This window comes from Apodemus sylvaticus, chromosome 8 (assembly GCF_947179515.1).
Source record: "Apodemus sylvaticus chromosome 8, mApoSyl1.1, whole genome shotgun sequence".
In the NCBI taxonomy this organism is placed as follows: Eukaryota; Metazoa; Chordata; class Mammalia; order Rodentia; family Muridae; genus Apodemus; species Apodemus sylvaticus.
In genome coordinates this window covers 73,139,284-73,152,372 of record NC_067479.1, presented here as the reverse complement: position 1 = coordinate 73,152,372, position 13,089 = coordinate 73,139,284, and the positions used below count along the sequence as shown (strand labels likewise).

Below are 13,089 nucleotides of genomic sequence, written 5' to 3'. Positions count from 1 at the left end.
TCCTGGCTCTCAGGCCAGACAGAGGCTGAGGAACAGTGACCAGGACCACAGATGGACTCTTTAGGAGAGCAACCACTATTCGTGGTTAGGCTAGCATGGGGGGGGGGGGGGTCTAGATGCCCACATTCCTCACACTCAGCAGATGGGCTGGGAGTTCCCGCCCTGTCATTCACCCTGTGCGTTTTGATCTTTGCTCTTTACTGGGTATGGTTACCTAGCTGGGGTCAGGAGGGAAGAGCGGGCACACAGAGGGAGGGGGAGAGTGGAAGACTCTGCTGCGGCTGTTGAGGGCGGCACATCTGTTACTCTGTGATCTCTGTGCTCCTTCCTTCGTGCCCGCCTTTCTGCGGTTCTGATTCTATTTAGCTGGGCTTTTCTTCTTCATACGACCCTTGAGCAGTGAAACACTGAAATGGCACAGTGCACATCCAAGTCTTTTCCTGCCCGGAATATGCCTGCTTCCCTCCTCTTCTGCTCTATGACGTACTCTTATTATTTTTAATTATTATTTTTAATTCTATGTATATGTGTGTGTGTGTGTGTGTGTGTGTGTGTGTGTGTAAATATGAACACATGAGTGCAGGTCCTAGGAGGCCAGTGGCATCGGATCCCTTTGCAGCTAGTGTCAGGAGCCCTCCGACACCGGAGCTGGGAACGGAACTCAGATCCTTTGGAAGAGCAATGAGCACTGCTCTTAACCACTGAGCCATCTCTCTAGTCTCTCCCCTTCCCCCTTCTAGATAGAATTTCTACATTTAGTTCAGACAGGCTGGAACTCCCTGTGATGAAGCCCAGGCTGGCCTCAAGTTCATGATGATCCTCCCGGGACACCCTCTAGGTTCCCACCCGACCTTTTTGAGACAGAGCATCAATCAATCCACGGCCCTGGCTGGCCTAGAACTCACCACGCACTCTGTGATGACCTTCAGCTCACAGAGATTCATCTACCTCTGCCTCCTGGGTGCTGGTATTAAAAGTAGTTAATTAGCTGGGTGGTGGTGACGCATGCCTTTAATTCCAGTGCTCAGGAGGCAGAATTCTGTGAGTTCAAGGCCAGCCTGAGCTACCAAGAGTTTGGGAACAGCTGAGATTACAGAGAAACCCCCGTTAAATAACAAGCAAACAAACAAGCAACAACAAAAAAAACAATAAAAGAGAGAGAGAGAGATTAAAGGAGGCTGGAGCGATGGCTTCGTGGTTATGAGCATACACTGTTCTTCAGAGTTTGCATCTCAACACCCACACTGAGGGCTGATAGCAGCCTGCAACTATAGCTCCAGGAGATCTTGGCTCCCTCTCCTGGCCTCCCACTGCAACTGCACCCATATGCGCATGCCTCCCACCCTCCATACACATGTAATTAAAAATTAAAACTAGGGGCTGGAGAGATGGCTCAGGGGCTAAGAGCACTGACTGCTCTTCCAGAGGACTCAGGGTCAATTCCCACCAGCCACATGGTCACCCAATGCCATCTCATGCTGTATCTGAAGACATCGACAATATAACCACATATATGAAATAAATAAATCTTTAAAAAATAAAAAATAAAATTAAGTCTTTGAAAGCAATTAAAGGCAGAGCCACCATGCCCAGTACAGTACTCACATTTATATTTCCTTCCCTCAACTCCTTGCCCCTCACTTTATCTTTTTCCAAATAGATTCTCTTGAAACCAGGTATGGTGGTTTATGCCTGAAATGCCGGCACTTGAGAGTCTGCGGTGGAAGGATTGCTGCAAGTTTGAGGCCAGCAGGGGCTACTGAGGGAGTTCCAGGCCAGCCTGGGCTAGAGCGTGAGATCCTGTCAACCATCATCACCAAATAAACAACCTCCCCTTCCTACAGAGCTCCACCTTACTTCTATGCTCCTTCCTCATACTGCTCATTTCCACGTCCGTCCTCCCTGCGCCTGCGCCTGCGCTCTGGCATCCTTATCCCTCTCTCCACCTTTGCCTCTCTTCCCCTCCACACTTTCATCTATACTGAAGCCCATTTTGGCAAGCGAAGGCCGTGATAAAATATGAATGAGCTGTCTATGCGTGGCAGGCTTTCTCACCAGGAGAGACAGAGTTGGTGGGACAGCTGCGGAAAAGATGCCACGCAGAGCTGTTGGGAAAGCGGGATGCACTGCACCATGTCAGGTCGCCACACACACCAAAAAGGATCTCCTACCAAAAAGGCTCAGGGTGGAAACGAGAGAGCTGGCAACCCCTGAAAGTGAGGAGATTTGGTGCTCTTCTGTCTTAGTACCGACACAAATAAAAGAATGGTTTAAAGAGGGAAAGAGAACGAGGCATATGATTTGCATCCCCAGTAGCATGGGTGGATCAACCATCCTGGGCGTTACTCACCGGGTTGAGCAGTGGGGCTCCATCTACCCCAGTCAGAGTGCATCCTGGAAGGCGCGCATCTCTCTGGGGGGCTGCGAAGAAGCCCAAGGGCCCCTGGCCCACGGTGGAGGCAGCCCCCAGCTGCCGCAGCTCCTCGATCACCACCTGCACACCACTGCCCACGCTATCACACTCCTCCTCCGTGGCAGGCAGAGTCTTGCAGGCTTCTCCTGGACTCCCCTTGAGCACTCCGGGCTCTTCGGGTGGTGGGCTGCGGGCCCGGCTCTCCCCATCTTCATCAGGGGTGCACACTTTGCCCTGCCGTAGCTCACCCACTTCTTCCTGGAGCTGTTTTAACAACTCATTGTTGGCCCGTGCGAGCCCCAGAGCAGCCTCAGCCAGACCCACTGCCTTGTCCACCCGCTGGTAGATAATGTGCAGGAGCTGTTCAGAGCTTTGGACCGCCAGGCCATGTCCAGTCACTGTGATGGGAGTACCAGCAGGAGGATTCCCGCCCTGAGAACCCGTGCTGCCCTGGCTGGTCTCACTCTTACACGCACAGCAGCAGCATCTGGCTTCACTGCCACTGGGAGGGGAGAAAAGAATGGTGGCACTGAAGGACATCTTGGACGGGCGGGCGCAGGTTAACTGCACACACTGACAGACGGCTTCACAAGTGCTCCAGAGATAACTGGCCTTCACGAGGCAAGCGCTTGCCTCGAGATTCACTTTCCTTTCTCAGAGAAAGGTGGTCAGAAGAGCTGCGGCTCCAGGCTGTGGGTTCTGTGGAGGCGTAGGCTAGCAGGTGAAGACACGCAGTCCATGGCTGCTCCTCTTCAGCTTTTCCACTGGCAAGTCCTGTGCTCCCTAAGCACACAGCACAGTGGTGTCCCAAGGCCTTCACTGAAAGAGTAAAAAACAAAACCAAAGGTCTTCCTGATGTGTCGTGTGAGGGGATTCAAGGGCCAGAGAAGAGAAGTGCAGGGACGTTGTAGACCCTTTTTATGGTAAAAGAAGAAAGCAGAACCTGGTTATTGCTGTTCTGTCTCACACACATTTAAGCGGATACCTGTAAATGCCCCTTGTTTCCCCTGATGAGGTGAGGAGAAGGGAGCCAGACCCCAGGCTGTGCTGATACACGGCCCAGAGTGTTTCCTTCTCTGTCCTAACTAGCCCTGGGCCTAGGCCGGAAGCCTCTCACCTCGGAACAATTCAATCTTCCAGGCTGACTGATGACCCAGTTTCTCGCAGCTTCTGGCCCCACTGCTCTGCCTGACCTCACACTGCACACCTTTTCTCTATTTTCTCTTACATAGCCTCTTTCCTGCACTCTCATGAGAGTCGGACATACCCTGTTTCTGACTCATCCTATCAAATCTTTCCCTGATTTGTCACTTTGTCTGCCCCTCAATTAGATGTCACTTCCTTCTACGAACTAACAAACTGTTACCTTCTTTGTTAGGAATTAAAGGTATGTACTAAAGGTGTGTCTAAATTCCAGACAGACCTACTGGAATCTAGGGCTAGATCTCTGACTTAGAGACCAGCCTGATCTACAAAGTGAGTTCCAGGGCAGCCAAGACTACACAGAGAAACCTTGCCTCAAAACAAAACAAAAAATTCATTGTAACAGGAGCTGTTCTTAAACATAGGATAACTCTTGCCTCTACCTCCCAAAGGCTGGGATTATAGGTATTTGCCACCACACCCCTACTCTGTTTAATTAGTAGTTTGAGATAAGGTCTCACTACAATAGACCAGGCTGGCCTCAGTCTTATAGAGATCTATCTTTCTCTGCCTCCTTTCTTTGCCACTGGGATTAAAGGCGTGGCCACAATGCTGGTCTGCTTCTGTTTTGCTATGCGGTCCTGGCTAGCCAGGTACTCATCAGGAAGTCAATCCTCCTGCCTCAGACTCTTGGGTGTGTTGGGATCATAGGAACATGGCGCCACCTCCAGTCAACCTCACAGTATTGCATGTTCAACGCTAAGGGGTGGGATAGGGAAATGAACTTCAGTATAGGTCTAGGAATTGGGGCTGGGCTGTCCTTAGAGCACTCTCAGAACTACAATCCTGGAACTAGGCCCAGGGCAAAAGAAGCTAGATGTCAGCAAGCCCTAGAAGTCACTTCTGCCATCCCTCATCTCCATTTCTTGGGATCCGTAAAGGAAGAGGTGGTGCCCAACAGAAAGAAATAGGGATGGACAGCCAGGCGGTGGTGGCGCACGCCTTTAATCCCAGCACTTGAGAGGCAGAGGCAGGCAGATTTCTGAGTTCGAGGCCAGCCTGGTCTACAGAGTGAGTTCCAGGACAGCCAGGAATATACAAAGAAACCCTGTCTCGGAAAAAAACAAAAAAACAGGAAGAAAAGAGAAAGAAAGAAAGAAAGAAAGAAAGAAAGAAAGAAAGAAAGAAAGAAAGAAAGAAAGAAAGAAAGAAAGAAAGAAAGAAAGAAAGAAAGAAAGAAAGAAAGGAAGGAAGGAAGGAAGGAAGGAAGGAAGGAAGGAAGAAAGGAAGAAAGAAAGAAAGAAGTAGGGATGGCAGTAGTAGACCACACTGCCTCTCTTTGGAATTACTCTATTTAAGTAACTAAACTTCTATAGGAGCAGAGGGCTGGGAGCTAGGAGGTTCTGAGTCACTGAGAACACGCCAAGGAACTTAAATATTGTTATTTTCTAAATGATGTTTGATTACAGAAAAAGAATGTTTCAGCCTGAAGCTCTGTAAATGACAAAATCTTAAGTGTGTTTACACTTCCCTGACAAATACATTTCCATTTTACACTGTAATTTATCATAACATCATAATTAAAATGAACTTTCTACATATTGAGTTTTGGGATTTTTTTTTTAAATCAGCCCACTCACTTTAGTTTATTAGTTCTAGTTTTCTTATTATTATTTTCTTCTATGTGTATGGGTGTTTTGCCTGCATGTAGGTCTGTGTCTTGGGAGGGCACTGGATCATCTGGTGTTACAGAAGGCTGTGAGTCTCCATGTGCGTGACAGGAACCAAGCCTGGGCCCTCTGCAAGAACAGCCAGTGTTCTTGACCAATGAGCCACCACCACAGCACGTTTTTGTTTAAGACTGGGTCTTGCTATGTAGCCATGGATGTCCTGAATTCACTTGCCCAGTCTGACCGTGAGCTCATCCTAGCCTTTGAGTACTGGGATTATAAATCAGGTAGCAAGTGCCACTTAAGAAACAAGAACTGGGCTGACAGTGCCTCTGAGATACTAAAACACAACTGACAATGCATTTTAACTATATTTAGTTACTAAATAGGCCACGTCTAGGCCAGACGTGGTAAAGCAGCCAGATCTCTGTGAGTTCAAGGCCAGCCTGGCCTATATAATGAATTTCAGGGCATCCAGGGCTATGTAGTGAGACCCTGTCTCAAACAAACAAAATAATAATTAAAAAGTTTTAAATTTGCTCTCCCTTGGGGGCTGTTGAGATGGCTCAGTGGTTAAGAGCACTGACTGCTCTTCCAGAGGTCCTGAGTTCAATTCCCAGCAACCACATGGTGGCTCACAACCATCTGTAATGGGATCCAATGCCATCTTCTGTTGTGTCTGAAGAGAATGACAGTGTACTCCAATACATAAAATAAATAAATAGATCTTAAAAAAAAACAAAAAAAAATTTGCTCTCCCTTTATATTGAAAAAGTAGCTTTCCTTGACTACATATTCACTATAAAAACTTCAGGGGCTGGAGAGATTGTGTATCCATTAAGAGCATGGGCAGCTCCTCCAGAGGTCGTGAGTTCAACTCCCAGCACCCACATAGCACTCACAACGGTCTATAACTGAACTCCCATGGGATGCAAAGGCCTCTTCTGGTGTGCAGATACACATGCAGACCAAGCAACCATATACATAAAATACATAAATAGTCAATTTAAAGGGGAAAAAGAAAGAAGGTGAATCCATTTACAGCTTTCCTGCCATCAGAGTCCCTAGAAAGCCCAGATAAGGCTGAAGGCTAGACCAAATTAAAGCTAAAGGAGACCGAGAAGCAAATCCACTGACACTGGTGGACGGATCATCTACCCAACGTATTCTTTCTCAAGATCTATCCTGGGTGTGCATTCGTGAGTGTGGTTTATGCGTGGTGTTCCGGGGACCAGAGGAAGACGGCCAGCCCGGCTCCAACATACTCCATCTTTTTGTTTGTTTTTTTGTTTTTGAGGCAGAGTCTCTCCCTGCAACTGCACCAGCTAGGGTGTCAGATAGCAAGTAAGGCAATCTTCCTGTCTCTGCCAGTCTCTTCACTCCTGAGGCGCTTGTTTGCTTGTTTGTTTAGTTAGTTAAATTTTTTTTTGTTTTTTTGTTCTTGTTTTTTGAGAGAGAGGGTTTCTCTATGTAACAGCACTGGCTGTTCTGGAACTTGGAACTCCTTATGTAGACCAGGCTGGCCTTGAACTCATAGAAATTCCCCTGCTTCTGCCTCTAGAGTACTGGGATCAAAGGCATGTGCCACCAGGTCCTATGAGATTTTTTTTTTTTTTAAAGCCAACATGCTGCAAAGATGTTAAATGTGGATCTTGTGAGAAAAAGAAAGTTATAAGGTTTTGTTTGTTTTGAGAGGTTCTTGGTCTAACCAGGAAGCCCTGGCTGGTTGGCTTGGTACTTGCCATTTAACCCTCCACGTACAGCAATTCTCCTGCCTCAGCCTCCTCAGGGCTAGGGTTATAGGCATACACCAGCATGTCTGAATTGTAGGGTGTTGATTAGTAGGCTGTCTTGAAGTCAGTCTCACTTTCCGTTCCCAGGCTAATTTCAGAGCCGCTCTGTGGTCTCGGGTACCTGGACCAGGCTCCTCCTGCCTCAGCCTCCCTAGGTGAGGGTGCACGGGCGCACCACCAAGCTAAGACTGCACGGGCACACCACCCAGCTGATCTAAAGGTTCCAAACCCCAGTTTTCTCATCTCTGCCTGCGTTATTTGTATAAAGATCATCTCTCACAGGGACTGAAGAGGGCTCAGAGGTGAAGCGCTTGGTGCTCTTCCAGAGGACCCAAGTTCACATCCCAGCACCCGGTCAGGCAGTTCACAACTAACTCAGCTCTGAGGGTTCCAACGCTCTCTTCTGGTTTCCAACATACACACGTACACATAAAAATAAGAAGTTTAAAACGATTGTCCCTCTATAGAGTCCTATAAAATACTGACACCGGGTCAGTGCTCCACAAATAGCAGCTGATTATTATTTATTATACTCATTACTAAGAATTGTAGGCCTACCATGAACACCCCCCTCTAAATATGTATATATATATATATATATATATATATATATATATATATATGTGATATATATATATATATATATATATCACTTGCGAGCATACACACAGTGAACATAAACCCTTGCAAGCACAACATGTGAAAATAAAAACTCTTTTTTTCTTTTTCTTTTTTCTTTTTTTTCTTTTTTTTTTTTTAGGAGGGGCTGCAGACAGGATCTCTCTATGTAGTCCTGGCTATCCTGGAACTCTGGTTACAAAGCTCTAGCTATTTAGACCAGGCTAGCCTATTTAGACCAGGCTAGCCTTGAACACACAGAGATCTGCCTACGCCTCCAGTGTGCTGTAATTAAAGTTGTGCACCACCAAGTCCAGTCAAAGTGATAAATCTTATGACCAACCAACCAACAAAAAACCCCAATCTAACGAAGAGTCAACGACATGAATGACAAATGTCAAAATGAGGCTTTACTAAGCACATTTAGGAGTGACTTCACTATCGTCTGATCTTATGTGTTTTGTTCTTTTATGCGACAAGATGTCATGAAGCCGGGGCTGGCTTTGAACTTGCTATGTGACTTTGTGCTGACTGATCTTCCTTCTTCCATTTCTCCAACACCCAGATTACAAGCATTTGCTGTCACACCTGATAGTCTAATCTTAATACATATGAAACGAATTTGGAAACTGTACTTTTCAGCTAGGCATAGGGACTCACACCTGTCACCCTAGCACTCCCAAGTCTGAGGCAGAGCAACTACTACTGGCTGGAGAACAGCTTTAGCTTTAGCTGTTCGAGTTTGAGGCTGGAGTGATGTACACAGCAAAACTCTAACACAAAAAAATTAAGGCTGGTCATGTGGCTCAGTGAGCGGATACTTGTCTAACGTCCCCGGGGCCCAGTCCTCAGCACTACATAAGACTACTCTTAGCCCCAGTTAACCCAGAACCTAGGGGTGGAGGCAGAAGGATCACAGTAAGGTGAAGTCCAGACAGAATAAAAAACGACACACACATAAACACACCACCAACAACAACAACTATAATAACCATCAAGACCACCACCACCAATAACCACCACCACCAAAACCAAAACCTACAAAAAAAAGAAAGTTCCATCTTCAGGGACAGGCTGTCCATAATCTAAACTATCCTGCTTCTCCTAAGTCACACTTTTTTCCCCAAGACTAAATACATCATTTTCTTGGCAGTTTCTTTTCTTGCTTTCAAGCATTCTGAGTGAATTTTCTGCATGACTGAGTTTACCTCTAAAGTATGAAAAATACGTTTTCTTATAGTTTACTAGATAGGTGTGATACGGTATTCTTCAGATGTGTGTTCTCACAATGGGCCTTTGACTCTTTAGGGTCAGGATAGAAATTCTTTACTGTAATAGGCAATTCCTATCTTCCTTGGAAATAAAAAGAAAATAGTCCCTTAAAGCTCCCAACTCAGCCGCTCAGCCCTGTTTCCTCCATTTCAAGGTACAAAATGGCTCGCTTGTTAGAAAGTCTTAAAACCTATTTCGATCAGAAATGAGTTATCACACAACAGCAAGTGAGCAGTTACCATAAAATATGCTTTCCCTATATTGCAGGAGTGACCGGTCTAGGCTGGGCAATGATGGTAAATGCCTTTAATCCCAGCACTCTGAAGGCAGAGCCCCTAGGATCTCAGCCAGTTCAAGACCAACCTGGTCTACAGGGCTAATTCCAGGACAGCCAAGTCTACACAAAGAAAGCCTGTCTTAAAAATCAAAAAGAGTGACCTCATGATCTGCAGAACACCTAAGACCTCATTATCAGGTATAAAGCAGAACTGCCCAGACACTGGGCAGAGTGGGCTCGTGAACAAATGCCTTCCCTGTAATCAGAAAATTACACTCCCTTCCTTTCTTCCCTCCTAGGAATAGGGATGTGTGCCTTCCCCCTCCCCCCTTTGTGACAGTTCAGCATGTAATTCTTTTTAGTTTTTTTTTTCTTTTTTTGAAGATTCCTTTTTTACATATATGGATATTTGCTTGTATGCATGTTAGTGCAACTCAGGCAAGTGTGCAGTTGCCATGCCTGGTGCCCAAGGAAGTCAGAAGTGGTTCCCGTGTGAGACTGGAGTTATGGAAGGCTATGAGCCACCATGTGGGCACTGGGAACTGAATCTGGGTCCTCTACTACTGAGCCAACTCTCCAGCCCTCCCAGACCTGGAACTATGTAGCCACGGCCGGCCTCAAAAATCGTGGCAATCCTCCTGCATTAGCCTCGGAGAACCAGAATTACACGTGTACACCACCATGCTCTATTTGTAACAGGTTTTCGGGGCAATATGGCAGTATTTTTAAAAATTAACTTGCTAAAGTGCAGCTCGGTAAGATTAAGATTTCTGTTTTCCCAGACTATACCTGATATACTGCATTTGTGAAGACACGGGAATATGTAAAACTAAATCCCAGGGCTTTTATCACACGTGCACGGCGCCCCCAGTTAAGGTTGATTATTACTCTAAGGTGACTCAGATGGGCGCCAGGGACTGCATCGCATTCCCAGTGAGATGGCTGCTCTCCGTCTACAGGCGGCGCAGCTGCAGGCTGGCCCCTGCCCTCCCTCGAGGCCGCGTCCCACCGAGCAGGAAGGGGCCCGGGTCCTCACGAGTGGACTTCAAGCACAGCCGCTCGAGCCCACCCGGAGCAAAGACAGCCGCACCCGTGTGCCGCAGCCGCGCGAGAACACGGCGCCCGTGTACCCGGCGGCGCGCGCAAAGGGAGCGGCACCGCCCCGCTTGCCCTCTGGCTCGTGCTGATAGGCGGTTGAACCAAAAGGATGCAGGGCCAGCGACGCTATTGGCGTCCGCTCCCAGTCACTCAACGAAGCGGGAAGGGAGGGGCCTCCTCAGGGAGGGACACGACCAAGGGAGGCTTTTTCAAGGACGCCGGGCGCCATGTTGGTTTCCTGTTTACTCGCCTTTGTGACCTGGCGCTCTACAGTCGTGTGTACACGACTATAAGTACAGAGGCCACAAAGCGCGTTCATATATTTGGTTGGGCTGATTTTACCTCAGTTACCGAGCTTTCGGGTACTAGTTGCAAAGTAGCAGTTCCTCCTTAATTCAGTTTGCATCATTTACTTTTGGATTCTCAGCAAAATCAACTCAGTATTATAGATTTGCTCCTCTTTGGAAAAACTGTCAAACCAACCGAGACAATTCATGGGATGGACTCCTCTATCACAAAATAAGGCGACCTTTCCGACGAGCCTAGATTGTGAGACTTAGTCTAAGCTAGCTGGCAACTAACTACTCTTGAGGGTGCTTTCTGTTGTCCTAGGACTTAGAAATTGTGTTAGTTAACAGCCTACAATGGTGCCTGAGGCTTCAAAAGGATAGCAAAAATTGCCATCACTACTGGGATCACTGAAGTCGCTAGAATATAACTACATTTCAAAGATAGGCTTTATCTAAACTTGTGGAAGGTCCACCCTGGAGCCAGTATTCATGTGCACCAATCTGGCTTGTATTGTTGGGAAATAAAAATTCACTTACTATAAATAAGAAGTCTAGCGAACCCGAGCCAGGGCATTTTCCTTATTAGTACAAATTATACTGCGAGTGTTGTTTATGTGTCTTTAAACGCTGTCTCTACACAACACTGAACTAAGGAGCACACAGGTTTGGTTGTAGTGAAACCTTGCACTTTTCTCTCCCGGTTACAACACTGTGACCGACCCTGATGGCCATCCACATACACTAACGTTTTCACTGAGTCTTCAAACACAGACTGGATACAGGTAAATCCTGTCTAACTCCTAACCCAGCTCCCACAGGTAGGGGAGTCTCGGCCCCAGGCGGCAGTGCTTCAATGCACGCACTCTTTCCCAGAAATTTGACCATATGGGGGGAACGTTTGCATTTACAGAATGCAAAATAACAGTCACGTTGTATTTCTTATCCCTCCAGAGGTCTGCGTTTGCCTCCTCTTGGCACTATGCCAAATTCAATAACCCAATACTCCAGTTCAATAACTGGACTAGAATATTTTCACGCACACTCTCCCAGATGTGGAGTTTTCCAAACAAATCCCAACCAATAAAAGACCATTTTCTCAAAATGCCAGAAAATTCCCTTCTTGTACCTCCCCCAAAAACTACTCATAGAGGCTAAAATATACACAGCTGCACATTTAAGAAGGAAAAACAAAAACAAACAAACAAACAAAAAAAACCAAAAGCACTTAAAAGTCACTAACAGAAGCTCTGGACACACATTCATTACCCCCTCCCCCCACTTTCATTTGCCAAGCACACTGACTGCAGGCTTTGGGATAATTATTTAATTATTCACTAATCTGATATCAAAAGAAGCAGAAAATAAGGTAAGCTCCAATAGGATGAAAGTTCTGAAGTGCAGGATTTCCTCTAGGCTTTACTTTGCATTTGAAATCCTGTTTTGATCACATTTGGGAACACAGAGTGGAAAAAACGACATCCTAAGGTCTATTTTACACACATAAAATCAAAGGAAAACACTTTAAAAATAAAATTTGATACAACACATATACACATACTTTACATATACACAAAGAATAAACCCCAGGATGAATCCATACGAGATGGTTATGTCTTAAGCGCACAAACACATAAATGTCCTCATGAAACTGTGTGTGCAAGACACTGTGAGAAGGCTTGCCTTCTCTCCAGGGAAACGAGTGTCCCAATTAAAATAACCCAGGACATTTAATCTACTGGCCGAGCACACCTGCCACATCCGCAGCACTTGGTTTTGGTTCTGAGGGAGTGTGTCTAAAACGCACGCCAAAGGCTTTGTGAGGGCGCCTCAAATCTCTGTTGCCTGTGGTAGAAATTCACATTATCGCTTTAACCCGATTAAAAACAAATCTATACTTCCCCAAGCGACTAAAATTTAAATCCTTCAACCACAAAATTTACCAATTCTTAAAATGTGATCCAAAAAGAAAAAAAAATAACTCTGTAAATTGGTCTGGGAACAGTTGCACACGGCTTCTCAACTTGGTATATTTTTAAAACCTCGACCAGGAAAAAGAAAGAGAAAGAGAGACAGGAAAAGAAATGGGGAAAAGAGCAAATTCCCCTTAGCAACAGTTTCCTCACCCCAGCACTGCCACAGATCTCTATTTTTAAAAAAAATTGGAAAACGCACACAAGATGAAGGAGGAAAAAAAAAAATGGAAAAAGGATACCCGAAGGTCGTATGGCTCTTTGTATTCGTGTGTGTGCAAAAAAGGAGGACTCGCGGAGCCCGAGCTCGCAAGCCCCGCCCCTTCCCGGCCGCCCGCCCGGATTGGCCGCCGGCCGCCCCGCCCGCCAGCACACGCGCCGCGCCCGAGGCGTCCGTCGGGGGGGCCCCCGAGGGCCGCAGGCTCCCGGACCCGGCCGCTGCGCCCACTGCCTTCCCTTTCTCGCTGTCCGCTCATCTTTCCCGTCTCGTTTTTTTCCCCTAAAGCCAGGCTCAGAAGAACAGCCCTGTGAGTGAGCGCCCTCTG

The 13,089-nt window shown here is 46.7% G+C and overlaps 1 protein-coding gene across 3 annotated transcripts in view; it reads right to left on the bottom strand.

Moving 5' to 3' along the window:
- C8H14orf93 (chromosome 8 C14orf93 homolog) overlaps positions 1–12,830 on the bottom strand; it is a 23,562-nt gene extending 10,732 nt beyond the window's left edge. The window contains exons 1-2 of one of the 3 annotated variants that reach the window (XM_052191501.1): positions 12,698–12,830; positions 2,351–3,232 (exon numbers count right to left, since the gene is read on the bottom strand). In XM_052191501.1, coding sequence (XP_052047461.1) covers positions 2,351–2,953 — 603 coding nt within the window. In that variant the 5' untranslated portion in view covers positions 2,954–3,232; positions 12,698–12,830. Of the gene's footprint in view, positions 1–2,350; positions 3,233–9,975; positions 11,139–12,697 lie in introns of those variants that run through there. The other 2 variants (XM_052191503.1, XM_052191502.1) reach the window with 2 other exon arrangements.
- Between the last annotated feature and the right edge of the window lie 259 nt (positions 12,831–13,089).